Here is a 27,511-nt window from a genome sequence, read left to right on the forward strand (position 1 = left end):
TGCAGCACACAGGCAGCGCACAAGCTTAAAGGCCTGCGCACTGCACACGCTTGTGCCGCGTTCCCACCTTCTGCGTGACGATGAGGAAGCGCAGGGCGCTGAACTGCAGTGTGGTGGGCGAGCCGCCCGGTGTAGCGCCAGGGGCTTTGGCAGGCAGGGCGTGGGGCGAGTCCAACACCGTGCTGGGGTTCACCATCTTCTCCACCAGCATCAGCCAGGCGTCCAGGAACTCACCCGTGCCGTCAGGCAGGTCAGGGTGCTCCAGACCCTCCGACACTGGCACTTTACCTCCCATTGACAGGGCCCAATTAAAGGTCCTGCAGAAAGCAGCACAACCAGGGAGAGGAGGGAGAGCAGAGGGACAAACACAAGGATTTACAGGATGAAAAGAGAAAAATATTGGAATAAGGAGGGAGGGAGCAAAAACGGTCCACCTTAGTCAAAGCAGCTAAGCTGTGGGCTGTGTGGCCACATGGTGCTTCTCCTCCATAATGCATTCCACACAAACTGAATGTTGCTGTAATACTGCAATACTGAGAGTAGCATGTCGCGCCGGTGTGAGGGGTGTGAGGTGTCGAGCGGTGCGTCGCACTGGTGTAAGGTGTCGAGCAGCGTGTCGCCGGTGTGAGGTGTCCAGCAGCGCGTCGTGCTGGGGTGAGGTGTCGAGCAGCACGTCATGCTGGTGTGAGGCGTCGAGCCGCCGGTGTGAGGTGTCAAGCTGCCGGTGTGAGGTGTCGAGCAGCGCGTCGTGCCAGGGTGAAGTGCCGAGCAGTGTGTCATCCCGGTGTGAGGTGTCGAGCAGCGTGTCGTGCCGGTGTGAGGTGCTGTGCAACTGTCTCGATGTTGTGTGTAGAGCGCAACTCACTCGAAGAGTGCATCGTGTCCTCCTGAGCAGAAAAACTTCTGCAGCATGAGGTGGTAGGGATACTTCCTCTCATCAAACAGCATGGGGGAGGTGAACCCCACAGAGCAGATGAAGAAAGTCAGCCTGCAGAGAGGAGAAAGAGACAGGGAGGGAGGGAGAGGTGGAGAGAAAGGAAAGGAGAGAGTGGGGGAGACAGAGAGCCAGACATTGATATATTTTGCTTTAACTGCTTTTTCCCTGGAATTAACAAGATTCTTCTGCTGAAATTGAAATGTTATTATCAAGAGACCTAGCTCAAGAAACATCAGCAGTCATGTAGATAAACTCAATTTTATGAATTAAAATCCAAATTGTGCAGTCAAGGAGTAAGCAATCACTTCTGAAAATAATGACGTGTTTTATCTGCATCATCATTCATGTAGAGGGAGAGCAGTTTCACACTCTGTCCCACCTGAATCGGGGTGTGGGTGTGTAGGGGGGTGGCTGCCAGCTCAGGCCCTTGGTCAGCAGCTTGGTGAGGGAGGAGGCGGTGGCCCGGGCAGCAGGTGTGGGGGTGGTGCCAGTGCTGGGGGCGTGGTGAGAGCGGCGCTGCCTCACTGGCGAGCCCACACACAGCTTGACAAGCAGCCCAAAGAGCTCAGCCAGGGCTCGGCCCAACCGCGACGAGGCTGGAGAGGGAGACAGGGAGGGAATGCAAATGAGCACTGCACTATAGCAGGAGCAGACGGAGACACACAACACCACGCGGCACTGACCTGAGAGCAGCGGTTTGATCTGTTTGATGCGGGCGGCCATGGCCGGGGTGAGTTTGGGCTTTACTTTGGGGTCGGAGGCTGTGGGCTCATCCGTCTCCATGGGGGCCAGGGCGTCGCCATCCAGCCCCATCCCCTCCAGCAGCCCCTGTGCTGAAGCGTCCACCCCTCCCACACCATCGCTGTCCAGTTCCGCTGGGGGGGGAAGAGTTCATGTGACATCAATCACAGCAGAGAATACACATGCTCAAGACTGCCTTTAGGAAAGACATGCTCCTACACCTACAAGTGCGTAGTCAGTGTATGTGACAGCGGGAAAAGTACAAGAACGACATCAAAATCCCATTTTCTGCCATAGTATCTTATCTGGGAACAAACCATATAATGAAATTATTATTATCATTATCATTATCATCATCATTATTAATAATAATAATAATAATAATAATAATATTATTAGGGCTGAGCGGTATAACTGTACCGGTATATCGTATAGCTATTTTTAGGGCAATAACAGCTATCCCCGGTATGGTAGGTTTCTTCCCGTATTGTTTTCGCTTTAGTCATGCCTGATGCGGGAGCACACCTCCAAAGTTCAATGAAATGCTTCCAGGTCAGAAAAATTTTTACTCATATCTATATGTTGGTTAACTTATCTATTAGCTTTGAAAAACACATAGCATATGTTTTCACTCTGTCTTTGTAGCCATGTGTTTCTATCTACCACATGGAAGCAGCATAGTGCTGTTGCTGCGATATCAACATTGAATAGATACGAGCAGTGGCGGCGGGTGAGCTGGAAACAGGGGAAGCCCAAACACTACCTTTAAATCCATCATTACTTTCAACCTGTTCCCCTTTATCGTCCTTGATTAACAAAACAAATAATTCACAGAATAACTGACACCAATTAGAATAAATGATTATGCTCACGAAAAACCGCAGATTGTCTGAAATTTGTGTGCTGTTGTGAAAGGTACAGCATGAGATTGTTTAATTAACAAGGATGGCAGTTTGAATAATTAAGCGGCAAGTAATCCCAAAGCTTTTTTTTATATGATTCACATTATAGCTTTCTTGTGTTACAAAACTGAAATTACAAAACAGAGCTAAATTTAGTTAAATCGATTTAAATAACTGAGAATAAACTTTTAGGTTAGGTTGAGTGCAATGAACAATAACGTTTAGAACACAGACCTCACAAAAGCTGTGATGTGCCATGAGCATTTAACATAATTTAAATCAATAAATGACAACAATCTCACGCTGTAGCTTTCTCAAACACACAAACTACAGACAATCTGCGCTGTTTCGCGAGCATAATCATTTATTCTAATTACGCAATTTGTGTCGCTTACTCTGTGAATTATTTGTTTTATTGTTAATCAAGGGGGATAAAGGGGAACAGGATAAAAGTAATGACAGATTTCAAAGTAGTGTTCGGGCTTCCCCTGTTTCCAGTTCACCTGCCGTCACTGGATACGAGTGGCGTTTTTTCCCCCAGAAGCATTTCACATGGCCTCGGAAACCTGGAGGTGTGCTCCCGCATCAGGTATGACAAAAGCGAAAACAATACGGGAAGAAACCTAACGGCGCATACCGGGGATAGCTGTTATTGCGCTAAAAATAGCTATACGTTATACGGTACAGCTATACCGCCCAGCCCTAATTATTATCATTATTATAAGCATTCAAACCTCCCCCTGCTTGAACAGAGCAGACCCACACAAGTTTTCTTACTCTGTCACCACCTGGTGACAGACCCACATTAGTAGAGTTCTAATGATTCAACAGCCTCTCTCTCTTCCCTCCAGCACTAAGGAAGACCTGCAGTCAGTGTGTGCAGGCCAGTGGATGTGACCTCTTACCGGTCCTCCTGACCCCTGGGGCTGCAGGGGCTGCAGTGCTGCCCGCTGGCCTCTCCTCTTTGGGCACCAGTTTCTGCATGTCAGCCTGGCCAAACTCGCAGCCCTGGGGCAGGCTAGGGGGAACAGGGAGAGAGGCCCTTTTAACCGACAGATAAAAACACACTCCCATCCAGCACTTACTGCACTTTAACAAATTTGACTAAAAACTTCTACATGGGAAAAGTAAAGCGCAAGAGGTAAGTTACAATGTCAAAGAAATGCAGCAGAGATGGCTGATGAATGCTGACCTGTTGGGCGTGCAGAGGGACAGCAGCACTGTGCTCTCCCACACCAGAGAGCAGTACAGCTGGCTCAGTTTGTTCAGCACTGTGAGGCCCAGCTGGGAGCCCCACTGATTCACTGAGATCACCCTTATCTCACTCTACAAGGGGAGAGAAAGAGTGAGAGAGAGCACCATCACATATATGCTCAGACACACCATAACAAGCAGCACACACTGCCAAATATATATTTGCACACACGCTGCTACATACACAGTCACACACATATTGTCACACATATACAGCAGAGACTCCTCTCCCCCAAGCCCCACCTGTCCCACTCGGCAGGTGTGGACAAACATCATGATGTAGGCGTGTGCGGCAGTGAGGGCATGTAACAGGGGCGTGGCGCGGGCCGACAGGGTGGCGTCTGTCACGTGGCTGGCAGTGGCCAGCTCCCGCAGCAGCACAGAGCCGCCAGGAGCCTCGATGGGCCGGTGGAGGGGCTCCAGAGCCGTCAGGATCAGGTCCAGCTGGCACAGGCCCTCCTGTAGCACTTTGGGCTCGTGAGACAGGGTCTGTGAACATGCAAAACACTTCACATAGAAACTGTGACACATCAACCCAATACCACCTACCGCTCATTACGACGGTGTATTCCATAACTGCAGCACAGGCAAAAATGTCATGGAGAGTGAGCAGAGACAGCACTGCGCAGGTGTCGCTCCTGGCTATAGTGCTCCCAGTCTCACCAGTATGGACTTGCAGACTCCAGCCACAGCCTGGCAAGCAGCAGAGGTGGGGAAGTCAATAGGCAGGTTGGGCAGGCCCAGGATGGACACCAGTGGCAGGAGGCCCTTCTGAGTCACAAATTCCTGGCAGTGGTCATCTGTGGTGTTATTACTAAGAATGGACTCCACAAACTTCATCTGCAGGACATATGTTAAGAGGTGGGGGGGACAGGTTTAAACACTATTGGAACACAGAGCTCAATCAACACCAATCTGTAAGTGTATGTGCTTATTTCAAATGCTAAAAATATATTTCACTTGTAGCAAGACAGTTCATTAACATATTTTGTTTCTCTGCTTGCCATTTGAACTGTAAGCAGGTTGATAAATAGTGCTTCCTATCAGTCATGGCAGCATGCTGAAGGTCCAGTTCTTAGAGAGCGCAGGCGTGACCATACTCACCACATTCAAGATGTAGTCCATCAAAGGGATGGGAATCCTCTCCTCTGTGCCAACAACTCTGCAAAAACCCAAAACACAGAGAGCTCTCACCACCCAACACAACTCAGAACTCTCATAATGATGTGTCATGTACGTGCCACCTTCCTCATATAAAAACAAGCCACACAAAGACCAACTCCCTCTGATGCAGACAAAGGGCTTTAAAAATTCATGTTTGTAAATGCCTTTTTGTTCCAACAAACTACTCTACAAGAAAGTGGTCCAATCCTTTCATTTACTGTATCCAATTAAAACCTGCGTATTTCCTAAAACATACAACACAAAATGACTTTTCAGTGTAGGGCATGTGTGCAGTTTTGAAATCTTTATCTTTCATAAAAATGTAAATAAATAAATAAATAACACAAATCAGGCCTTTATGGCTATGAAGAGGCCCTCCAGGAACTGGAAGCAAAATCCTTGCTCTACAAAAACAGCATGTGAATGCGCCTGCGCGCACGCGCACGCACACACACACAGACACATGCACACACATTTTCAGTTTCTAAATCTAACGAAGATCAATTCAGTTCTTTCACGCTTTCCACTTTTCAGCATTTGTGGTCACTGTGCAACACCAGTAGTGTGGTCAAAGGAAACTGACTGCCTGTTGCTCTCTGGCTCCCCCTGCTGGGTGAAGGAGTGCAGGGCCTCCTCCTCCTCCTCGTCCTCACTGGAGGCTTCCTCAGCGGCATGGCTGGACCGGGCTGGAGGTGCTGATACTGATCCATCCGCTTTCTGAATGGACGGTTTCTGACAGATGTATTCTGCTGCCCGACCCAGATTACAGATCTCCTCCAGCAGCTACAAAGGGGGTGCAGAGGGGGAGGGACTCACATGAGCTCAGCGTAAAAGCAAACTGCCATATGCATTACGGCTGACTCTGTCCCTGACCCTGTCCTCCTCACCTTGATAATGGCTGTGGTGGCATCAGTCTTCAGGGTGGGCTGGTGCCTCATCAGCTCATCCACTGCACTGCCCAGGTTAGATGCAGTGTCTCCTATAACGTACACAGCACAAAGTTACATTCTTACTCTCAGGCAGATTTTCACAGAGGCGCACGCGCGCGCGCACACACACACACACACACACAAAGGTAAAAAGACAAAGGGAGAGGGAGAGAGAAAGACATAGAGAGAGATAAGTGTCTCTCAAAGAGAGAGCGAGAGAGAGAGAGAGAGAGAGAGAGAGAGAGAAGTGTCTCTCACCCAGTGGGTCTGAGCTGCGGCGGCGGCGCATGGCGGGCAGGTAGTCCGGTGACAGCAGCACCTTGAAGAGGCGCTCAAAGGGCTGACACTGGACAAAGGAGTGCAGGCCTCGAGCGTTCAGGCACAGAGCACTGAACACATTCGGGAGAGAACCCAACACCTCTCGGGTGGCAGGAACCTGAAGACAAAAGAACTGTTAGAGATTGAGGAGAGGGTGGCAGACCAAAAACGGAGCAGGAGGGAGGGACAGACTCACATCTTTGATGAGCAGGGCATGTAGCATGACGTCAGTCAGACCATTATCCTGCAAGGAGGAGAGGAGAGACGGCTCCTGGAACACAAACACTGTCACCACCTCCGTTGCTGCAAGAGAGAGGGGGTAAGAGTGGAGGGAGAGGGGAAGGAGAAGGAAAGGGGAAGAGACAAAAAGGAGTAGCATGCAATAAGTCAATACATTCTAAGATTTTATTTACACTCCTTGCAGGCATAAATTTCACATGAATGCATGTGTGTACTAGCATCCACACGCAAAACAATGGGTATGAGTAATATTAATGCACAAGTAAGATTTTTTATTTCAAAATTGCGACTTGTCCTAGTTTCTAATAAAGAGAAACAAGATGACAATTTAAATCTACACAGCGTCTGAAATGTTAATTCTCAAGTAGCAACAGAACCATAACTGGCAGCTGTTTAGGTGCAATATGTTTAATTTCAGGAGATTAATTTTAAGATCCATTTAAGAGCTGATGTTTCATTCTGTGTATGAAGCCCTGATTAATGAACTACTTCTACTGTCATAAACCACTTTACTGAATGGTGTATTGCCATTGGATCTGAGCCGCATCCTAAACAGCATTTCTATCACTTGCCCAAAATGTCACAAAGTCATATGGCTGTGGGTGTCCCCATCAAGATTGAGTATCTTTCCCTTAATTTCTCTCTTCTGCCAAGGGTATATGAATGTACCCTTCAGGCTGGTCAGAAAAACAAGGATTCCTTTGCATCTGAAACCTAAGCGTGGCCTGTTTTTCTCAGTTTTTCCTCATTTGCCACAAATGACACCCTTCACTTCCACCAGCACGCATGTACTTATGTGGCATCACGTGAAGCACAGACGCAGCCTTGGATGAAGTACCTGTATGGTCTAAGTATGGGTGCTTTGGAGTGTGAAACCAATGCAAACAGCTGCACTTTTTAAAGAGATTAAATCAGTGCATAGATGCAATCTACACACACACACATAATAACCTAGACTTCACATGCTCATGGCACATAGTTTTGGAGTGGCACACAGGTCAGCACTTCTTCCATGGCCAAACTCAGCACTGCCATGAGTACTCACCCAGCAGGAAGAGAGAGGGGCCATAGTACTCTGCATTACTGATGATGTGTTTGAGTGAGGTAGGCAAGGATCCATCCATTACTGGAAGAGGGGGCAGAGGGCAGAATAATTTAGTCACGGAACACAAGCAAACCCCAAATCTATCATTCAAAACAGTAGGACAAAGAAATAGTGATTTACTCTAAAGCCTTCACACATGTCTGTTTTATAGTTGCGTAACCATATGTTTATGTCTTCACAGACAGCTAACATTAAGGTCTTACAGACTGTGGTCAGGTGACTCACCGTGGCGAATGGCGTCAGAGAAGGCAGGGTCCTGAATGGCTTTCTTCAGGAAGTTAAGCATGGACTTCAACAGAGCTGCCCGCTGGGGAATACACTGCACTCCTGGGAAGACATTCACACCACACAATGATGATGCAACTGACACCACAGTCCAAGTGGACATACTGACAATGTCACACAGTCCCTATGCAACAGATGGGACACACTGATTACTACACTCAGGTGAGCCTGAGTGTGTTAACAGAACAGTGCATGGATATCAAGTGAGCACGTTCATCCACTAAGACATGTACACGATGTGGGTGACAGTGTGTACATGCAGCTGTATATTTACCTGCTCTAGGTGTGTAAGCAGTGCTGCTCTGTGCTCGGCTGTCAACGTCTGTTCTGGGTTCAGCAGAAGTTGAGGGACCTGGGCTGCTCTCCATGGCAACATCAGACACTGCAGTAATGACACAAATCCGACCATCCGTAATACACCCAGCTACTTCAGAAATCACTCCTCCAGAAAACTATTTTCATTTCACTATTTTCAACTCATTCCCCACTTTTCTTCACAGGCAGTATTGTAACCAAGTGTTCAATGCCACCTGAGGAGCCAACAGGTGACAAAAACCCATGTTTTGTATAAGGTCCTATTTTTTAACCAATGACCATAAGAGCTTCTATGGTCCATTTTATAAATCCCTTTTGAAAATCAAATTTATAGTTGTTCCTATAGTTGTTCTTGTTGAGACTAAAGAGTCAAGTTTCTCTCCATAACCTGTGTTTGATAGCTGAAAATGTCTAGGAGCTGATCTCCATTTTCAAATGCTTCAATGTCCTTCTATTCTGTGGTACCCAGGTATGGACAAAGGCATTGCATAACATTAAAATGAACCACATTTGATCTGTAACCTCCTTTGATTTAAGATCTTAAATTACTCCTGGAGCTTCCAAAGTTTGTTTCATTTCCCAGTTTAGTGTCATCAGCAACCTTTCTTTCTAAAGTTCCTATCAAAGTCCTTTGTGTATACAAGCAACAACAGAGGTCCCAACATCAATCCCTGAGGGACTCCACTTCCTTCAGCTCCATACTCGGATGAACACTGTACTATTACTCTTTGTATTCTGCACTGAAGCCAATTTATAACGCACTTTAACATAACTTACATTAATTCCTACTGTTATTAGTCCCTCATGCTATACTTTGTCAAACACATTGACAATATTGAAGATATGTAATATCATAACTCAGAGTCTGTGGCTCAGGGGACTGTGGGAACCCAGATGACAGTGCCGGACTGAAAGATCCCAAGAGTCGGCAAGATCACTTCTGCTACCATGCACTGGGAGGTCTGTCTCATGATACTTTTTGGGTTTGTTTGTTTATTTTTCCACACACTCACAACACCCACACAGGTTACACTAGCTATTCCTTTCACAACCAATTTCATCACTTCATTTTGAGTTTATACATAACAAAGTGTTAAAACCTATGTTATTCAATGAAAAGTTCTTTACTGAACAGCACCCTTTTTCCACACAGAAATAAAAATTTGCTTATGTTTGTAACATAAGGAGTTCAACAGGGTCATTTGGAATGAGTTCCGTAGAATTTACATTTCTTGTGATGTGCCATAATGGATTTGTAATGTACTGATGTGTGCATTTGTAATATTAAAAACATAATTTAATACAATTTAATATAATTTCTAACTCACAAAAAGAGCTAGCATGATTATCACAGAGAATCAATCGACATAGTAATAAAAATATTAACAGGCTGGAGAACCAACTCCCCCCATGAAAGCTGATACTCTCCTTAGGGACACATATAGCAATATTTTTAAAAATCAAAGTGACCAACAATATATGTATGCATGCGCTTCTCTAAAATGTATCTACACAAGGGAGAGAGTTAGACTGACCCTCTGTCATGTCTGTGTCCATGTCCTCGGTCTCAGTGGCAGCTCCGGGCCTCTGGGTCTTTGGCTTGATGACAAAAGGACACTCTTTCCTGGACAGGTCGACCTCGTGCTGTTCACAGAGAGAGGGAAAGAGGGAGAAGAGGAGGAAAAGGAGAAGGGGGAAAGCAAGGAAGAAGAAAGAGATAACAGAAGTGGTAGAGTGAGTCAGAACAGAGTGAGATAACACAGGAGGTGAGAGGAGGGCAGTGCTTGAGCCCATGTACCTCCAGCCTGCAGATGAATATGGACAGTCCGCTGTGGGACTGGAAGGCAGCCATGTCCAGGTTGGTGATGAGGTCGACCACTCTGACCGCTCGCGTCACAAAGGTGATCTGGTCCTGTTCATCTCCCAGAAACTTTATCACCTGGGGTTGAGAGGGGGATACAAGAGCATTGAGCATGCAGTGCTGGGGTAATAATGGCCCACTGCATGAAGTAGATCACTACAGAACAGTGCAACAGAAGCGGGAGGTGAACCTTGAGTAGGGCTTCCATCATTCCGCAGGAGACAAGGGCCTCGCCCCCGGCATCATAGCTGGCAAGGTGATACAGGAAGGAGAAGAGGGCTGTGGCAAACTGGTGGGGATAGGGGTCCATCATGGGGTCTGAGACAGGCAGGACAGGAGAGAAAATTTTACATGTGAGCTCAATATCACACAGAGTGGCTGAATGCCTGCATAGAGCAGGGGCCTTGCACCCACTCACACAGCACTTCCTGAAGCCACACAGAATCATGTGCTGACAAGGATACACACACATGCACGCACACGCAGACACACGCAGAGCCACACACTCACACTTACCAATCATGGCCTGTATGCAGTTGCGCACCAGCACAGGCAGGAAGCCATGGTAGGAGGCTGTGCCAGTGCAGTCGATGATGTTGGACAGTTTGGGCGTTCGCTCCAGGTGAACTATAGAGGTCAAAGTGCGCAACGAGGCCGCCTTGATGTCCTGAAAGAGAGGAAATTTATTACTACACAAAATGAAGCAAAGGAGACATTCTGGCTCCAGAGAATATCTACAGTTCTAGGTTCAGGGTTCTGGATTAATGTTATAGCTTTACAGTGTTAAATACAGACCCATTTATTCACTTCATGACTGACTATTTACGTCCTGTCTTAAGAACCGGGAACTCATTACATTTCTGTGAACTATTTGACCATCAGGTAGTCTTATTTGTGTCTAAACTTTATTATTTTTCATGCTGTGCAATTTCAACTGAGACCCACCAGCAACAGGACTCCTAAAGGAAAACGATACTTTTCTAAAACAGACTGTAATCAAGCCTCAAAAGTCTGAACTTCAGCTCAGTTTTAGCTTGAAATATTGAGTCCCAGAATTTTTTTTCCCCATTTAAAAGGTTGTAAAGATGTATAACATCTTGACTACAACATATGATGCACAACAAGCATTTAAAAAGAATGTCAGAAAAAAGAAGAGAAAGGTAGAGAGAAAAAATGACGACGACAAAGATTACATCTGACCCCAACGTTAATTTCCAGCCATAGCAAATGTGCCTTCAATGTGTGCCTCTATACCCCAGGGAAACAGGAAACCTCTGCATAGTTCTAGAGGCTTCCATCAAACTTCCTAAAAGCAGAATGCTAGTGCAGATCTGTACATTTCATTTAAAAGATAATTTACAGGTGTGGCTGAATATGACCCTTTTTTAATTCTCCAGGATAAATCTGTGTACAGTATGACTTTTCTCTATGCAATAATATTCAACAGCAGCAAAACTACTTGGTAGAAGTTGAGTGGAAGCTTTTGCAATTATAGAGCAGCATCCAAAGCTAGGCTCAGGTCACCACACTCACCACCAGCTGTTTGTCTGTGATCTGCAGAACATCCACCAGCTCTTCAATCAATCCATTGTACAGGATACTGTTGGCCGTCTCCTGGAGTGCGTTGGAATACACTGTCCACAAAAACAACACAGTCACACAACATTTCACAAACACTAGTGTTGCCACCTGAGCGATTCAGAGGCTCAAGAAATAACAGGGTGCTAGACACGTTTATACCCAAACGTAGCTGGATTTACTGTTCTCCTTACCAAGTATTCAAAAACACCCCTACATGAACGTGATGTTTATAAAATAGAGGGTAACATGCAGAAAAAATGGGAAATTTCCCAGTGGATACGTTCCAAGCTCTGCCCCAAGTTCCACCAACTGACACACAAAGCCTCTTGGGGCAAGGGCATTTACATGATATTCGTTGGTCACAATGTCTCCAATCAAAATGAGTGCAGGGCTGACTCACCCAGTATAGAAATGGCATGCAGGCGGGCCTGTACAGCCTGCAACCTCTTCCTGTGGGTGGAGAAGCCATGTGCCAGGCGGATGTGTGTGAACAGCAACGTCTGCTTATCCTTGGGGATGCTGTACATGTTGGTCAGAGACTCCATGATCTCTGATGGGCTCTCTGAGATCTGGCAAGAGGGACACACTGTGTTATACTTTGTCACACACAAGAGAGACCTGCTTCCCATTTCCACTGATCTAAGATCAGCCTGCCCTCTCCTCAGCCATTCAATACAAAAGTAGCTGAATTAGGTTCACAAAAGTAGCTATAATTCAGCACACGCACGCACGCACGCACGCACGCACGCACGCACACACGCACACACGCACACACAGGGACAACAATCACGCACAGTGGCCTCAGTTTAATGGCAATAATGGAAAAAATATCTAATAATAACAATCCCTACAATAATAAAAATAATAGTATGGAAGTTACCTTGTCTAGCTGTTCTATGTGAATGTAGTGTAGTGTGTTGCTGCTTGTCTGTGAAAGAGAGAGACAGACAGATCAAGGGAGAGAGATAAGATAAAACATGACTTTCTGCTTGCAATTCCACTCACTGCACAAACAGACCAGACAGATCACAGACTGGTAATCATATCAGCGCGGGTCCCCACACACTCAATGAGTCCTGTGCTCTCCTTTCTACATAGCTGCGATACAGATACGGTATTACGGAACTGAATAATACTAATGGGAGCAACTGCGTACCTTTCTCTCCACTTTGATGTCAGAGGCTGGCTCAGCATAGAATTCAAAGTGTAGTGTAGTGGCACTGGGAGGGTACTTCTGCTCTCGGTGGGGGGGGGGGGGTGGGGGGGTTAGCAGCAAAGAAAAAAATGAGTGTCAAAACTGACAGGGTTATAAAACAACAGTACAGTAATTATGATGCCACAGGCACTGGCTCCTGTAATATAAAAGGTAACAACAAAAAAATCTCACCACCATAGGTAGGTCCCTGCAGCACTCAGCCAAACCAAAACCATTCTCCTTCCCTCCCCAGCTCTACAGAAAAGGAGAGGAGCAATATTACATTGGTCTGATACAATTAGAAACAAAAAAATACACACACACACACACACACACACACACACACACATACTCAAAACCACGCACCTCTGCTAGGTGCTGCAGACGGGCCAGCAGTGGAGCTCTCTTGTCAGAGCCCAGCCTGGTGATGTAATTGGACCTCTTGCTGAAGACATACAGCAGATTCAAAACTGCAAGTACCACCTGCATGTCACATGATGCCAGCAGTGTGGTCAGGTGCTGTAGGCAGAAGAGGGAAAAAGCTGTCACTGGTGCCACCCCCTTTAACCCATTATACACCTTAAATTCACTGTCACAGTGTACAGGAGCAGTGCCATAGCAGCATGGTACATACCTCTATAGAGCTGTAGAGGTGTCTGGAGAAGCTATACTCGATCAGCAGGGCTGTGAAGTTGAGCACAGCCAGCAGCAGAGCTTTGAGTTGACTGTTGTCTGGCTGGTCACACACCAGCAGCCACGACATGCCCTCCACAGTCTGTCCAGCATCACAGAGGATGCCATCGAACCGGTCCAGCAGATCCACCCAATGGTAAAGCTCACACTGCCGCAAAAGTGGGAGATGGACACCAAAGGATGATCGATTACACACAAGCATACCGACATAGGAATTAGCTGCTACATCAACTCTGCATCTCCTGAAGAGATCCTGTGATGTGTCCCACGTGACAGCCAGTATGTATGCAGTGATGCTCCGACATCTGAACTAGAAATTTAATATTCAAACTTTACAGTCCTTGCGAAATTTTGCAAAGTAGACTTTTTTTTGTCCGTGATACCTACAATGCCTTGGCAACAGCCCACATTAACAGACATTGTGAAGATCAGCAATTTGCTTCAGGTATGAGGTTATGCCATAAACAAACAGCAAACACATTTCTCACGCTACACACTGCATCCACATGACCATTACCAGCTCAACATGTGCTGTGACAGCGCCCTCAGTCACTCACCTTGCCAATGTTCCAGGTCTTGATGTGCTGGAGCTCCAGCAGCAGCTGCTCATCACTGCATCCTTTCAGCTTCTCAATCAGAGTCCTGCAGTCAGTGGGCTGAGGGGGGAAAGGGGGCATGAGAGACACCTGCAACACTAAAATCACAGTCCTGCAGGCAGTGGACTAGGAGACCGGTACATACACACTCACATCTTTCTCTCACATACACATGCACACATGTACGCCCCAGACAGGAGCTGCTGCACCACAATCAGTCTTGCAGTCTGGGAGCAGCGATGTGAGGGAGGGCTCACACAGCAACAGCACCACAACACGCCTTACGTACCAGTGGACGATTTTGGTCAGGTTTTAAAAAATATGGTTTGGTGGCCCACCATATAGAACCACTTCAAAATCCCTTGCGTTACACAGTTCCAGATATGGACAATCACAACTACATTAAATTTACCTTGTAAATGTACCATGTAAAGTTGTGCGGGAGGCAACAAACTGTACCCTAATAAGCCCAAGCTGCAAGGCACAGCTCAAGGTTAAGAGGCAGAATTCCAAATGTCAGCGACAGGAGTCGCAGGAGGCAGCTCTGGCAAAAGCCAGTACTGAGGATGGCCATTAGGAATGGCTTAGTTTAATAATGCACAGTACCTTGTGCATGTGATCAGTGACCTCTGCCCTCTAAGAAGAAGCCTGCCAGCCCACTTTTGTACCGTCTATGGATGAACTTGGGCTGGCAGGCTTCCAACTCAGGTATTCGAAATGGGGCTGACGTGTCTCCTTCAAATGGGCAGTGTACTTGTTGTGGTAATACACATGCATTTTGTTTATTAGAACACAATAGCACCAAGTCAGTACTGGGTCATTTCCTTCACAAACAAACCCATCTCATCCATCTTGGCCTGGTTCGCAGTGCAGCAGGGAAGCACAAAGTGCACTGAACCATGGATATTGAGCTGCGCTGGTCTGGTGAAGTATCAGAGTAGTCTGGGGGTTAGTAAACCACGTTGGCGGAGCAAAAAGCTTGATTTTACAATTGCTGCAGCAAGCTTTTATCACTTTGTTTCAGCTCTATCGAGACAAATCAGTATAAAAGCTGAAGAGACCAGGTTCACACAGCTCTCCAGTTGCTTGACTACTTCCTGACCAGTAGCTAGCCTCAATGTGAAAGGCCCTTGAAACAGACAGATACAGACAGAAATATCTTCTAAAACGTACCGCTTCTGTGGGGGTCTTCTTTAACTTGCTTCTGTCGACTTTCATTGTCACTAGTTTCTAATTTCTGCTCCTACAAAGAAAAAGACAACAGTGTGTTACATGACGATATAAAAAGTCTGCAGTGTGAAAATGAAAGTGTTTTTCCTCCCCTTAGTCTGCTGTGGTGCTGTTACACACTTCCGGTAGTGATGAAGCTAAGGACAGATCATAAACATGGGTGTTCTTAAATGCAGCCATATGAAAAAACAGTATGCCAATCTGACCTAAACAACATTGTTAAAACTAGGATAATTCAACAGAACACCAAGGACATTTATGCAAAATGCAACACACAAAGTAATCACACACACACATAGATGCTAAACACAGGTATGAATGGAAAATGAGTTAAAAAAGAAACTGGGTATGACTTTTAAGCCCGTGATCAACCAGCACCACAGAAAAGAAAGCCTGAACTAAAACCAAGCCCGAGCCAATAGAATGTATATGTTGGCTGTGTGTATGTGTACGTATGTACATGAATATATATATATATATATATATATATATATATATATATATATATATATATACACACACACACACACACACACACACACAGAGTCCTATGAAAACAAGTCATCCACTTGTAAATACAATATCCGCATTAAAACTGTTGGCTGCTCAACAGGAAAAAGACGGGTGAACGCCAGTAAAACCTGCCCTTACTTAATCATTCTGGGGCTCACCAAGTTAGCTAACAATATCAGCTGGATCAAACTTCCACACCAACAATTTACATTAGCTGTCCTGGTAATAGCTTTCATTTCATTGCCTTGGGACACATTTTGCTTACCCGCTGCACTAATGACACTCAACTTTTGTGTCTGCCCCAAAATGACATGGATCACGAAGGCATGAACTGAAATTATATGCTATTATATTACTAAACCATTTAACTGAACTTAACTAAACTTAACTGAATCAGACCTATTTTAACTCATTATTTTATGTGAATACATAAAATAAGAAATTTAGCCTAAAATGACACTCAAACCCAACTTGAGCTGGAGTGTTCGTGCATCCACCAACCCAACCGGAACCCAACTTCTAGTAAGGCTGGGTGATTAATCAAATTTTATTTTCAATTACAATTTTGGCTTCCAATGATTATGAAAACAAGATAATCGAGATAAAACGATTAGTGTGCCGCATTATTGAAATGTGTATATATAGTTCAAGAAAATCCACTGTTAACCCTTTCGCGTGTATGGTCACACCGGTGTGATTAGCCATTTAGTGCGTATGTTAAAACCGGTGCGATTAGAACACTATATTGGAGAAATTCTAGCTAATTTTAGCTTTGAGGAAACAGCGATTTAACATAAAAAAATACCTGCGAAATAATCGTATCATATAATGGTACTCATATTGTCAGACCTAATGTCATTGTGTATTTGTATTTTACAACGTAACCACCATGAATGAAACAATGGGGGGAGAAAAAAATTCTCTCTCTCTCTCTCTCTCTCGGGATCGAACCAGCAACCTTTTGGTTACGACTCCTGCTCCTTAACCACAATGCGTGACTTTAAGGCAGGCAGTGACATTTGTGTGAAACAATAAAAAGAGCAGCTGTCAAGTACAACCGTGCAAAAGACTCGGATCGGTCACGAAGGTTTTTTTTCTGTGACTAACCAACCAATGAAAACTTGGTCAACGAAGACTCTTCTCATTGACTAATGGTTTGGTGGACTATTAGGGGGCAGCCCTAATAACAATCCATGTAATGTGACATGCGTGCTACATAGCATAAAAAATAAGTTTAGGTTAAAAAGACAAGTTTTTTTTTTTTAAAAGTTCAATCAATGCATGATGTTTCCAAAGTCAATGAGTAATCATGTTAAATAATCATCATTGACCAAAATAATCGTGATTCTGCGAATTAACTGTTTTATTGTTAATCAAGGAGGATAAAGGGGAACAGGTTGAAAGTAATAACAGATTTAAAAGTAGTGTTCGGCCTTCCCATTTCCAGCTCACCCACCGCCACTGCTAGTATCTATTCAATGTTGATATCGCAGCAACAGCACTATGCTGCTTCCATGTGGTAGATAGAATCACATGGCTACAAAGTTTTTCAAAGCTAATAGGTAAGTTAACCAACATATAGATACAAGTGATATTTTTCTGCCCCGGAAGCATTTCACTGAACTTTGGAGATGTTCTCCCGCATCAGTCATGACTAAAGGGAAAACAATACAGGAAGAAACCTAATGCCACATACCAGGGATAGATGTTATTGCGCTAAAACCGATAAATCGTATTTTCATTGTCACCATGATATGAACATGCGCAATAAACACATCGCAAAAGACTGCCTGAAACGCAATGAGTAAGAAAAAGCATTTTATTTACACGCGCCATGCATTCACACTCAGCATGCGAACATTTGACCTATCATAGGGCCGCCCAATTTGGGGCTCCCTTTGTTTTGGCCCACCATGAGCTGTGCGCTCTCTCCGCCACGTTCTTCCGGGTAAAATGACACATCTCTTTCCCCCAATGAGCGGAAAGGGGCAGGAGTGTAGCGAGCGCTGGTTGAATAGGAAATAAAATGCACTAAAGAAGCGTGTCTTTGTGATAAACTACAGTCGGCCTTTACGACAGGGTTGCCAGTCTGATTGCAAGTGACGTCAAATAAAAAGCAGAAACTGTGTTACAAGCTTTCAAAACTGATTCCCGACTGGGTTCGCTTTGGAAAAAGCACTGAAACACCACTCTGCCAGGTGTTTCCTTACTTGTGGAAACAAACCGTGGCCATTTCTGCACAGGAACGAATGCTGAAATTGATGGCTAAAATGCATGTCTTATTTTGTTAAGTTGACACAATCTCAGTAAGGAAACCAAACTATTGCCATTTCAGTCACACAAGTCAGTGCGAAATCACTACCAATTAGGCAAAATAATTATGCCAAACCTGGCAGCCTGGGTTAGCGGATTCTGTTGCATTTGCAACCAATAACCTGTTCTTAGTGTTATTAGTTCGCCAACGTTACTATAAAACGAAATGACCAAATCGTTCCGAGTGACCCTGTGAATGGAAAGCTCATTTTCGTCAATACGTTTCAACTTAATTTTCTAAAGCACCTTGAGTTGCATGCACTTTCTGTCAGAAAGGTGTCTTTCCTTTTAAATATGTTTATGCTCCCAAAAAGAAGCATGTGGATGTTTTATGTTTTTGACATCATCTCTGCAAATTAATAAAATTACTGTTAAGCAGATTAAAGAGTAGTGTTTTTATCTGAAATTTTATTTTAGATTTAGAATGTTAATTTTCTATAAAACATAATACAATTTGATGTAATGTAATTTCACCTAACTTCAACATTCATTTTTGGCCCTTCATAGGAAAGAATGTGGGCACGTCTGGCTTAGAAGAAAATATTTTAAAGGGAGCAGGGAAAATTAAACTTTACTTTCTTATAGTTATGTCTTATTTAAATTAATGTTCTATTTAATTGGTTGGGAATTCATGTGCAATGTGTTCAATAAAAGCATGTTTGAAATACTTTATTTCATTTCTTTATTCAATGGGCATAGGATATTCAATGTTTGGGGTCTATGTTAGCAATGTAGCCTACCTATTAAAGCAGAAAGACATAGGAACTGTATAGCTAATATGCACGCTTCAATATTTATTTATCGCAAGTAATATCATCATCGCAATATTGAACAATGTTATCGTACCTCACAGATTTTCCTCATATCGTGCAGGCCTACTATGAACATAATTAATTTTGCACTTAAACAAAACACTGACGTCTACAAAAGTTCAAGCAGCCTTTGCTTTCATGGACGGAATGCCTTCTGTAACTGGAGTCACGGAATATATTGTGCTAAATCCCTTTCGTGCACATCATACTTTTAGTAATACAGCAAAACAGTTAAGTGGACAAAATGAACATTCCATGGCACGGAATGATGATAGTATAGCACATTCTGCATTTCGTGCCACAAAAGCATAAATGCTGGCCTAGGACATCGTAGACAGGAATCATCCGTTTTGTTTTTTGTGCACGAAAGTATGTGCTCTCTTCAATATTTCGTGGACACAATGCTAACATGTTTGAGTTTTTCATGGACAAAATGTGTTACTGTGTTACATGGTTTCATAATGAATTTATGCGTTTCAGAGCACAGAAGGTATTCTGTGTACGAAAAAAGGTCTGTTACACTTGGCACCCCACAGTTTATTGGCAAAATTGTTTATGATAAATGATAATAAAGAGTAGGCCGCTTTAACATTTAAATTTCTTGTATTACAGTAGCAATAACCTTAAAACTGAGAAACTGAGCACCCATCCTAATAATTGAAAGCTTAATTTCTCAATCAAATGCCAATTCAATGAATGAAGTTTCGAATTTTTCAGTACAGACCTAATATCACAACAGCTATACCGCCCAGCCCTACCCTAATGTATGGGTGCCACTGCAAATCAGAAATACACCTGCATTCAGATTACTCAATTTTACATGCAAATTTTATCTTACAGTACAGTACCAGTCAAATGCATGGACACATGTTTCTTTAGTTTCACTCTTCTCTCTATTATTTTAGAATGATACTAAAGCCATCAAAACTGCAAAATATCACAAATGGAATTATGCAGTGAGCAAAAATGCATTATAAACAAATCAAAACTTACATTTTAGATTCTTCAAAACAGCAAAAAATATTTAAATTGTACCTATTGTAAAAAAAGCAGAGATCATGATGTGCGTGCTGTGTAAACTAAAGCCCCTTTCAGACATGCACTGAAAGCTGGAACGTATACGCCCCTTATCCGGAGGAGCTGTATATGAGAACGCAAATGTCCGAATCAGTCGGACCAGACGTGAGATGGACTTCGTTCTGCCAGCTCTCTAGTACAAAGTCTGTCTCATGTCGGAGTGAACCCATGCGTGAATAGAGCAGGTCATGTTCCGGAGAATTCACTGCGAGTGAGTGGGCATGTTGACGTTTCCATCTTTCTATCATGCGACTGGCGCGAAACCGGAAGAATACAAACATCTGCTTCGTACTCTTTTCTGCGTGCCTGTATATAGCTTTCCGCTGTTTCGTTGACATTGCGGATATGCCCAAATACATGCTATTTTGAGTCCAATGATCGTTAAAGAGAAGTTAGCTATAGCTATACTGCCAAAACCTGTCTCTTATGATGATTAATAACATTGGTTAGTAGTTTATTATCTGGTTAGTAGCTAGCTAAGCTGTAGCTAAGTAATAGTGATAGGTATAGTGAGATAGGTGAACTGGTGACCTAACATTACATAGCGAACAACAAAAACTTACCTTCCTGTTATAATAAATGTATAATTAATAATAAATTATGTGTACCGGTAGCACCATTTGGATGGCTGTATGCGATTTAATAGGCTTCCCAAAAGTACAATAGCTATGTTTGCCTTCTCCTCCTCTGTGCCACATTATGTGCCCGTACCACTGAAAGGTAAGACATTGAAAAGAAAACAATTGAAAACACTTCAACTCACGAATGCTTTTCATGAACATGTCAATACTTTTCACTGGTGAGAATGCAAGTGGCTCCTAACTGGAAAATAACACAAGGAAATCTGGACATTTCTAAACTCGCAATGATTTCAAGGAACAATGTAACATACTACAAATGTAATTATTAATGGTCGCATAGTGGGTACTACACCGAAAAATAGCATGCAGTATACAGTATATACTTGTGTAGTACGCAGTACACAGTATGCAGTAGGCGGTTTCGAATACAGCCACTGCAATTTCTGCAGCGTACTTTTTGCGTCATGTCCTGTCTCCTGCACGCTCTACCCAGGCGCCGCCCCTCACCTAAACCAAACCGGAGTATTTCCTGTAGGTGAGAACCCATCTGTCACGGACAATCTCCTGCTGTGTGCTACATGTGTGAAAGGGCAATTCTGGCCAAGTTCCGGATCTGATTCTCCGGACCTTTTCACATATGAACACATGGACAACGGCTTAACTCTTTCACAAAGGGTTTTCACTGAGCGATCACGTCACTGTTTGCAATGAGACCATCAGCTACACTGCTGCAGCAAAAACAGCTTCATCACTGAGACTAGAGAGCATAAAGTAGCAAATAGAAAAAAAGTATTTCATCACAAGAGGCGGTACTTATGTGCTCTGTGCATTAAATGGTCCTGTGAACAAGCAATATGAACATAACACCTCGTCTGGAAGTGAAAAACATCAGGCACACATTGATGTTTACCAATGAAGCCAGCAGGTTTCTGAAAGTAATTACAGTGTGTCAGTGGGCCACTGTGTGGCTGACTCTCCACATTGATGGGAAATGACAGGTATCACCTTAACACAGAAGTTACTGTAAAACCAGTTTCACAAAAATAACTTCAGGGTACATGCTGTAAAAACCATCCACAGCCCCACACTTCATTTTCAGCAGTCTTAAGACTTCATCTAGCCTCCTACACCTAGAGGGCAATGTTTTATAAGAGTACACAAGGACCAGGGACTGAGTTCATGTAAACATTGCACTGAAACTGGCACATACATGTTCACTGCAGCGCATATTTACAACCTTGCACAGATGCACACACACTCCTGACTCTGCCCCTCACCACCACACATTAACATACAAAGAAGCAGCCCGATAAGTCCCTCTCTGCTCCACAGAGACACTCAAGACTCAGAGCTACTTAATGAAATTAAACAGCAGTCTGCACTGAGAACTGATGGTTGTGGGTGGAAAAAAGGACAATGGAAAGAGAAAGATGAGAACAACAAAAAATAATGAATATGTTAAATGTGTGTGTGTGTGTGTGAGGTTGGGGGAGTAAACTAAAATCAATAAGATCTGTATGACAGGGGGATCCAATCACCCTCCCACATTCTACCCCAGTCCCTGCAACACCCTTCCTCCTCACCACTGCCACATTTTTCAGTTATTTTCAAATCCTGGCCTATTGCTTTGTCCACTCTTACGGTTCCGGGCACAGACTCACGAATATGACTGGAAACTCGAACTACTGAAACTCCAGGTCTGTACGAAAGGCATTCAACATGGTGTCACAATGAAATAAATCCTGATTGCACACACTGTACAATACATGAAGAAATCATACAAATGGAGAGGCACGTAGGAAAAAACACAGGCGCCTTGATAAAGCAAAGCGCGGTTGCGACATGAAAGCGCTGAGAATCGACACCGAACATACTGACGCACAGTCCAAAGCGCTGACCCATAATTCGTAGTCGAAATGCTCACCCGTCTTTCCTCGCATAGGAGCTGTAGCTAATGTTAATAGGTGCTGTAACATTAAACTCAGACAATCCACAACATCCCGTTCATCAACGTATTCAAATAATATGGCTAGAAAAACACACAACACACAATCTAAATGGTAACACACGATACAAGCAGCAGTTTGCAGTTTGAGCACACGGGCCAGCTAGCTACAGTGACAGAGAAAAACACTGAAAATGCTAGCAAGTTAAAACGGAACACTCACCGACTCCACACCACCAAACAATGTTGCATATCCCTTACCTTTTCAGGGGTGAAACGATTGCTAAAGCCAGCCTGCTCATTAAATTAATAACTAAATGAATAGCTAACAAGCTAACTATTCGCTTGTAGAGCTGTAGCGGGCGGTGATAATGCCAACATACGACTTAAGTCTCACCCAGCAGCGTTGCTATAGAGTGATAGCCACCTAGCCACAAAAACAGCAATGATTTCATTTTTACTTCGTAGATAACGTGGTGGTTAGCAAGCTGTTAACTCCATACTAAAACAGCCGGATGCTGTTAAGCTATCGACTGCTTTTTTCTTGCGTGAGCGGCTAAGTCACACAGCAGCGTAACCTGATATTTTCGCCCCTGTAGCTGCTCTTCTCCCTGCGCTGCGCACCGATCGAGCCCCCGGCTTCAGTGTAGGCCTCACCGCCACCCTTAACACTCCTCCCCTCCGTCACCCAGCACAGACCACACAAATACAACTTGACGAGCACCAGTCTGATCCGATCTGCCGTTACAAATCATCTGCGCTGAGAGTTAAGAGCCGTTTTCCGGATTCATTCTTATTACACCGCCGTTGGAAGGCTTTGACGGGAGACCGTACCGTTTTGAGCTAGCGTTCGCAACATCCCGCTGAATCATGCCCCTAACGGGCCTACCGTGTCACGGAGTGTGTCGGCATATTTCTGTGCGTGTGTGTAATGCGCCTGTTTGGAAGCGAGACACACACTTTTAGAAGCTTGCAATTGCTAACTTTTGAGTTCGTACTGCATACGGTCTGTCTGTTAATAATGGCTCACATACACAGTTTTATATCGTGTCTTTGGCCGGTTTTATTTTCGTCTTGGAGAGTATGCATGCACTTACGGTGATCACTGAATTACCACTACGACATAGGCGGCTGTGAGCAACAGCCAACCATCAACGGTAATAATAAACATGTTTTAAATCCATCCACGACTAGCAACACTACAACAGATATACTTTTAAATTATGACAACAAAGGTAATAATGATTATAAGAACATCCACAACAACCCATAACAATTGGACAAATCCATGTTTTTATTTTGATACCCCTTCAACCCCAGAGTTACACCTGGACAATCCATAGACTCCTGTCTGTCAAAGTCCTGCCACAAACTGTTCCGTGGTTTATCCTACTGGGCCTCATCATTTCTGACACAGTGGACCATCAGGTTCTCCATTCCACAACAATTTGGAAATTCATTAATTTCCCCTCAAGAGATAATAGAATTTACCACACTAATTCAAGGTGCCTTTTTGCAAAGCCTCAAACTACCGTAATTCTCATACACTCTGCTGCCCTATTCCACCTGTGAATTCACCAGCAATTCATGCAAAACATCTGACTACACAAACTCCATCAGCATCCTCAAGACCTGCCTGGTCTACTCCTGGCAAATTTTGCCATGTTTTCACATTCATTCATCCAGTGGATGCTGCCACTCATTGAGAGCTACCTTATGATGGTATTAGGGCTCAGATAATTATGAACAAAAGTTATTAATTGCAACTCCAAGTGAAATGGTGAAATGTCTACACTTTTGGCTATAGTTTTATATATACACACAATATTCTTCATATATTCCTACATATACATTTATTCTTTTTATATATTAATCTATAAATATTCTCTCTTTACTCTTTAAAGACATGCAGTTAATTTATATTAAATTTCAGTAGCATGTGTAACATGCATTCTTTCATTCCAAGGAAGTGAATGAACAGCAACTTGCTAGCTATGTTCAATATATGCATCTATGTAATAAGGAAAGATAGACATGGACATAGACCAGGGGTCTCCAACCTTTTTTCATCTGAGAGCTACTTTGAAAAAATGAAAGTGGCAGAGAGCTACTCATGTGTTATATTACTCACACTTATTCACATAACGTATCAAAACACTCACATTAACCAGCTGAATTAAGCTACTTTTTGTATATACATGTATCAAATGTCAATATCCAAAGCTCACATTTTGGATCAAAGGCAACTTAAATTCACATCAATAGCATGTCAAATGTATGTTTAGTATCCATATGTTTCAAATTTCAATGTGTCAAGTTTACTGTAGCGAAGGGCGAGAGCAGTCACCCCACACGGCCACGACCCCGGGTCTATGGGATACCAAACAGCAGTTTTGACCGCGATGCCAAAGAGCCAGGAGTTGATATAGCAGTCAGAGCGCATATTCAACCGTAGTGACAGCACTCTGTCACACACATAATATATCAAAACATCTTAAATTCACATCAAAGTCATAGAAAACATTACTATGTGTTTATGACGTGAGATGTCAGACAAATTTGGTGATCATTGGACGCTATTTTGGAACATTAAGCCACGTTAAGCCTTTTCCTTATAATGGGCGTCAATGGAGAGGAAAACGCTTAATGCAAGATAACGTCCATAGTCATAGGATTTCAGTTTTGATTTTTTGACAGGTGAAAATGTTTATGACAAGAGATGTCCGAGAGAAATTTGGTGATCATTGATCGCTGTTTTGGAAGATTAAGCCACGTTAAGCCTTTTCACATCAAGAGCTTTACAATGTCCCTGAAGTGGCGCTGAACGTTGCATCTTTTACCGACAAACACTGGTACTGCAGATGAGGCACACATTTGTCCTTCACATTCGTGGGAAAAAAAAAACCCACGTTCTCATTCCTCATGGAAATAGCATGTTTTTTTGGCCTGGCCACTTTCTTTGTTCATCATAAATCTGGCTATTTTATAAGCTAAACTGGCTTGCTAACACCACCGAAATCCTTGATTTAGCTCAGTAGCTACCTCAGTAGCTAGCCTACACGGTAACTGACGAGACAACGTGTTGGCAAACTTAACAGAAGCCTAACTTATTTGATTGACAGCTGATATAATTTTGTGTTGGAGGGGGGTGGGACATCTGTGTATTTGATTGGACTGAAATGGGAAGAGGTTTCCAGGGTGCATTTATTTGCTGTTGGATTTTTTGTACATCATTTTTGTACAAACTATTTGGCGAGCTACTCAAAAACAGGCAGCGAGCTACCGGTAGCTCACGAGCAACATGTTGGAGATCCCTGACATAGACAGTAGGTACCAGCTCCCTATTGTGAAGACACTGCACAATTTCTCCAAATCAAAGATGGTTAATTAGCAGGTCATATCATAAATCAAACATTGTCATAAGGATTTTTAAATGTACTCAAATTCTTATAGCTCTAGTTATCTAGTTCAATGTTTTACCTGCTGAGCTAAAATCAGACCCAGGGTGATATTTTTAGATTTTCTCAAAAGTTGCCACATATACCTGCACTGCTGTGGCAAACTGCAAAGAATAAAAATATTCCAGAAATAACCTGGCTGCTGCTATGAGCATCCATTGTGAATTGGGATTGGTGAAGCAGGATTGAACAGGTTGCAGATCACTGCCAGGTTCACTCCCATAGGTCAACAGTAAAGACTGCTTGAGGGCACCAGACTGTACTCTAAAGTGAACAGTGAACATGCAGATGACAGCTCTCCTGCTGCTTTTGAGTATACAGTAAATTATTAAATGAAAAACAATTGTTCTGGCCAGAATGGAATTGTACAATTCATCTTTCTCTCAACATTCTTGGACCCAATTCATGCCCAGTAGTCTTAAAATCAGACCGACAATATGTTCATGTTTGTTTATTTTGTTGCAGTGCTTTGTATGCCCTACCAAATGACATTATTAAAATTCCTCAAGCCTTGGATTTAGTTCAAAGTTCACTCAAGGTTACCACCTTTGAAATACAAAAATACCACCTGCAAGTTCCCCTGCTTCTTTTGTTTTCAAAGGCAGGTTTTATCACAATCTATATTCTGTAAAGCATGTTGACATAACACCTTGTGTTGGCATCATATTTTCACTCATGGGCAAAGAAACCTAAGCATTTAATCGTTTGCTGAAATACAAAACCATGTCCGCAATGTTTTTGCATGACCAACTGTAGCTCATTCTAAATTCTTTAAGATAAATCCACAGCACACTGAGTTACTAGTTAGTACTAGATTATACTGTATTCTGACTCTTGAGCAGTCAAAACTGCTCACAAGAAGGTACTTTGCTATTGTAGAAACCCCGTGGATTACATTAGTTGTAATATCTTAAAAACTACCAGCTTACTTCTTAAAATACTGGCAGAACATAAGGCTTACTGGCCGGTTGGCAATCCAAGCTCACACATCAGCTAACAATACAGCATCAACATATTTCCCATTTGAGCTCTTCTATACAACATTTACCTGTGTTTGCTGGGGGGAACACTGACAAGGAACTATTTTAAAGTTGTTTTCAAATGCAAATAAAAATAAAAAGGAGAAATTCTACCCCATGTTCTAATTTCTGTGCAAAGATTTCATGTTTTTAATTAACTCGCGTTGAAAGAGAGTTTATTTTAGAAACAGAAAAAATATGCAGCTATAGTTTTCACTTTTACATTTGGACTACTGACAAATGTACGTGGCCACCAAAACTAGTAGCTGTGTAAGTGACCAAGTCTTAATTTCATTGCATAACTTCATTTTCACTGCTACCGAAATATACCAAACCATGTATTTGAAAACCCATCCTAACCATGTATTTGAAAATCACTGCTAAGTGCACCTGCAGCAACCCTACATGAGGCCATCTCCAATAGAAAAAAAACATTGTTGTGCACTT

The 27,511-nt window shown here is 43.4% G+C and overlaps 1 protein-coding gene across 1 annotated transcript in view; it reads right to left on the minus strand.

Annotated features, from left to right (window-relative positions):
• Positions 1–27,511, minus strand: part of huwe1 (HECT, UBA and WWE domain containing E3 ubiquitin protein ligase 1) — a 61,877-nt gene that overhangs the window by 29,399 nt on the left and 4,967 nt on the right. Inside the window, exons 2-30 of the mRNA XM_036533951.1 lie at positions 15,290–15,359; positions 14,078–14,176; positions 13,462–13,668; positions 13,194–13,346; positions 13,020–13,082; positions 12,789–12,866; positions 12,513–12,560; positions 12,033–12,201; positions 11,585–11,685; positions 10,568–10,718; positions 10,242–10,369; positions 9,989–10,129; positions 9,726–9,834; positions 8,150–8,257; positions 7,816–7,917; positions 7,531–7,611; positions 6,442–6,548; positions 6,186–6,363; positions 5,886–5,977; positions 5,582–5,781; positions 4,939–4,996; positions 4,498–4,674; positions 4,078–4,323; positions 3,773–3,906; positions 3,486–3,598; positions 1,621–1,812; positions 1,317–1,533; positions 866–988; positions 68–317 (exon numbers count right to left, since the gene is read on the minus strand). Of these exons, the coding sequence (XP_036389844.1) occupies positions 68–317; positions 866–988; positions 1,317–1,533; positions 1,621–1,812; positions 3,486–3,598; positions 3,773–3,906; positions 4,078–4,323; positions 4,498–4,674; positions 4,939–4,996; positions 5,582–5,781; positions 5,886–5,977; positions 6,186–6,363; positions 6,442–6,548; positions 7,531–7,611; positions 7,816–7,917; positions 8,150–8,257; positions 9,726–9,834; positions 9,989–10,129; positions 10,242–10,369; positions 10,568–10,718; positions 11,585–11,685; positions 12,033–12,201; positions 12,513–12,560; positions 12,789–12,866; positions 13,020–13,082; positions 13,194–13,346; positions 13,462–13,668; positions 14,078–14,176; positions 15,290–15,334 (3,870 nt within the window). The 5' untranslated portion in view covers positions 15,335–15,359. The remainder of the gene's footprint in view (positions 1–67; positions 318–865; positions 989–1,316; positions 1,534–1,620; positions 1,813–3,485; positions 3,599–3,772; positions 3,907–4,077; positions 4,324–4,497; positions 4,675–4,938; positions 4,997–5,581; positions 5,782–5,885; positions 5,978–6,185; positions 6,364–6,441; positions 6,549–7,530; positions 7,612–7,815; positions 7,918–8,149; positions 8,258–9,725; positions 9,835–9,988; positions 10,130–10,241; positions 10,370–10,567; positions 10,719–11,584; positions 11,686–12,032; positions 12,202–12,512; positions 12,561–12,788; positions 12,867–13,019; positions 13,083–13,193; positions 13,347–13,461; positions 13,669–14,077; positions 14,177–15,289; positions 15,360–27,511) is intronic.

The sequence above is a fragment of the Megalops cyprinoides genome, chromosome 7 (genome assembly GCF_013368585.1).
Source record: "Megalops cyprinoides isolate fMegCyp1 chromosome 7, fMegCyp1.pri, whole genome shotgun sequence".
Classification (NCBI taxonomy): Eukaryota; Metazoa; Chordata; class Actinopteri; order Elopiformes; family Megalopidae; genus Megalops; species Megalops cyprinoides.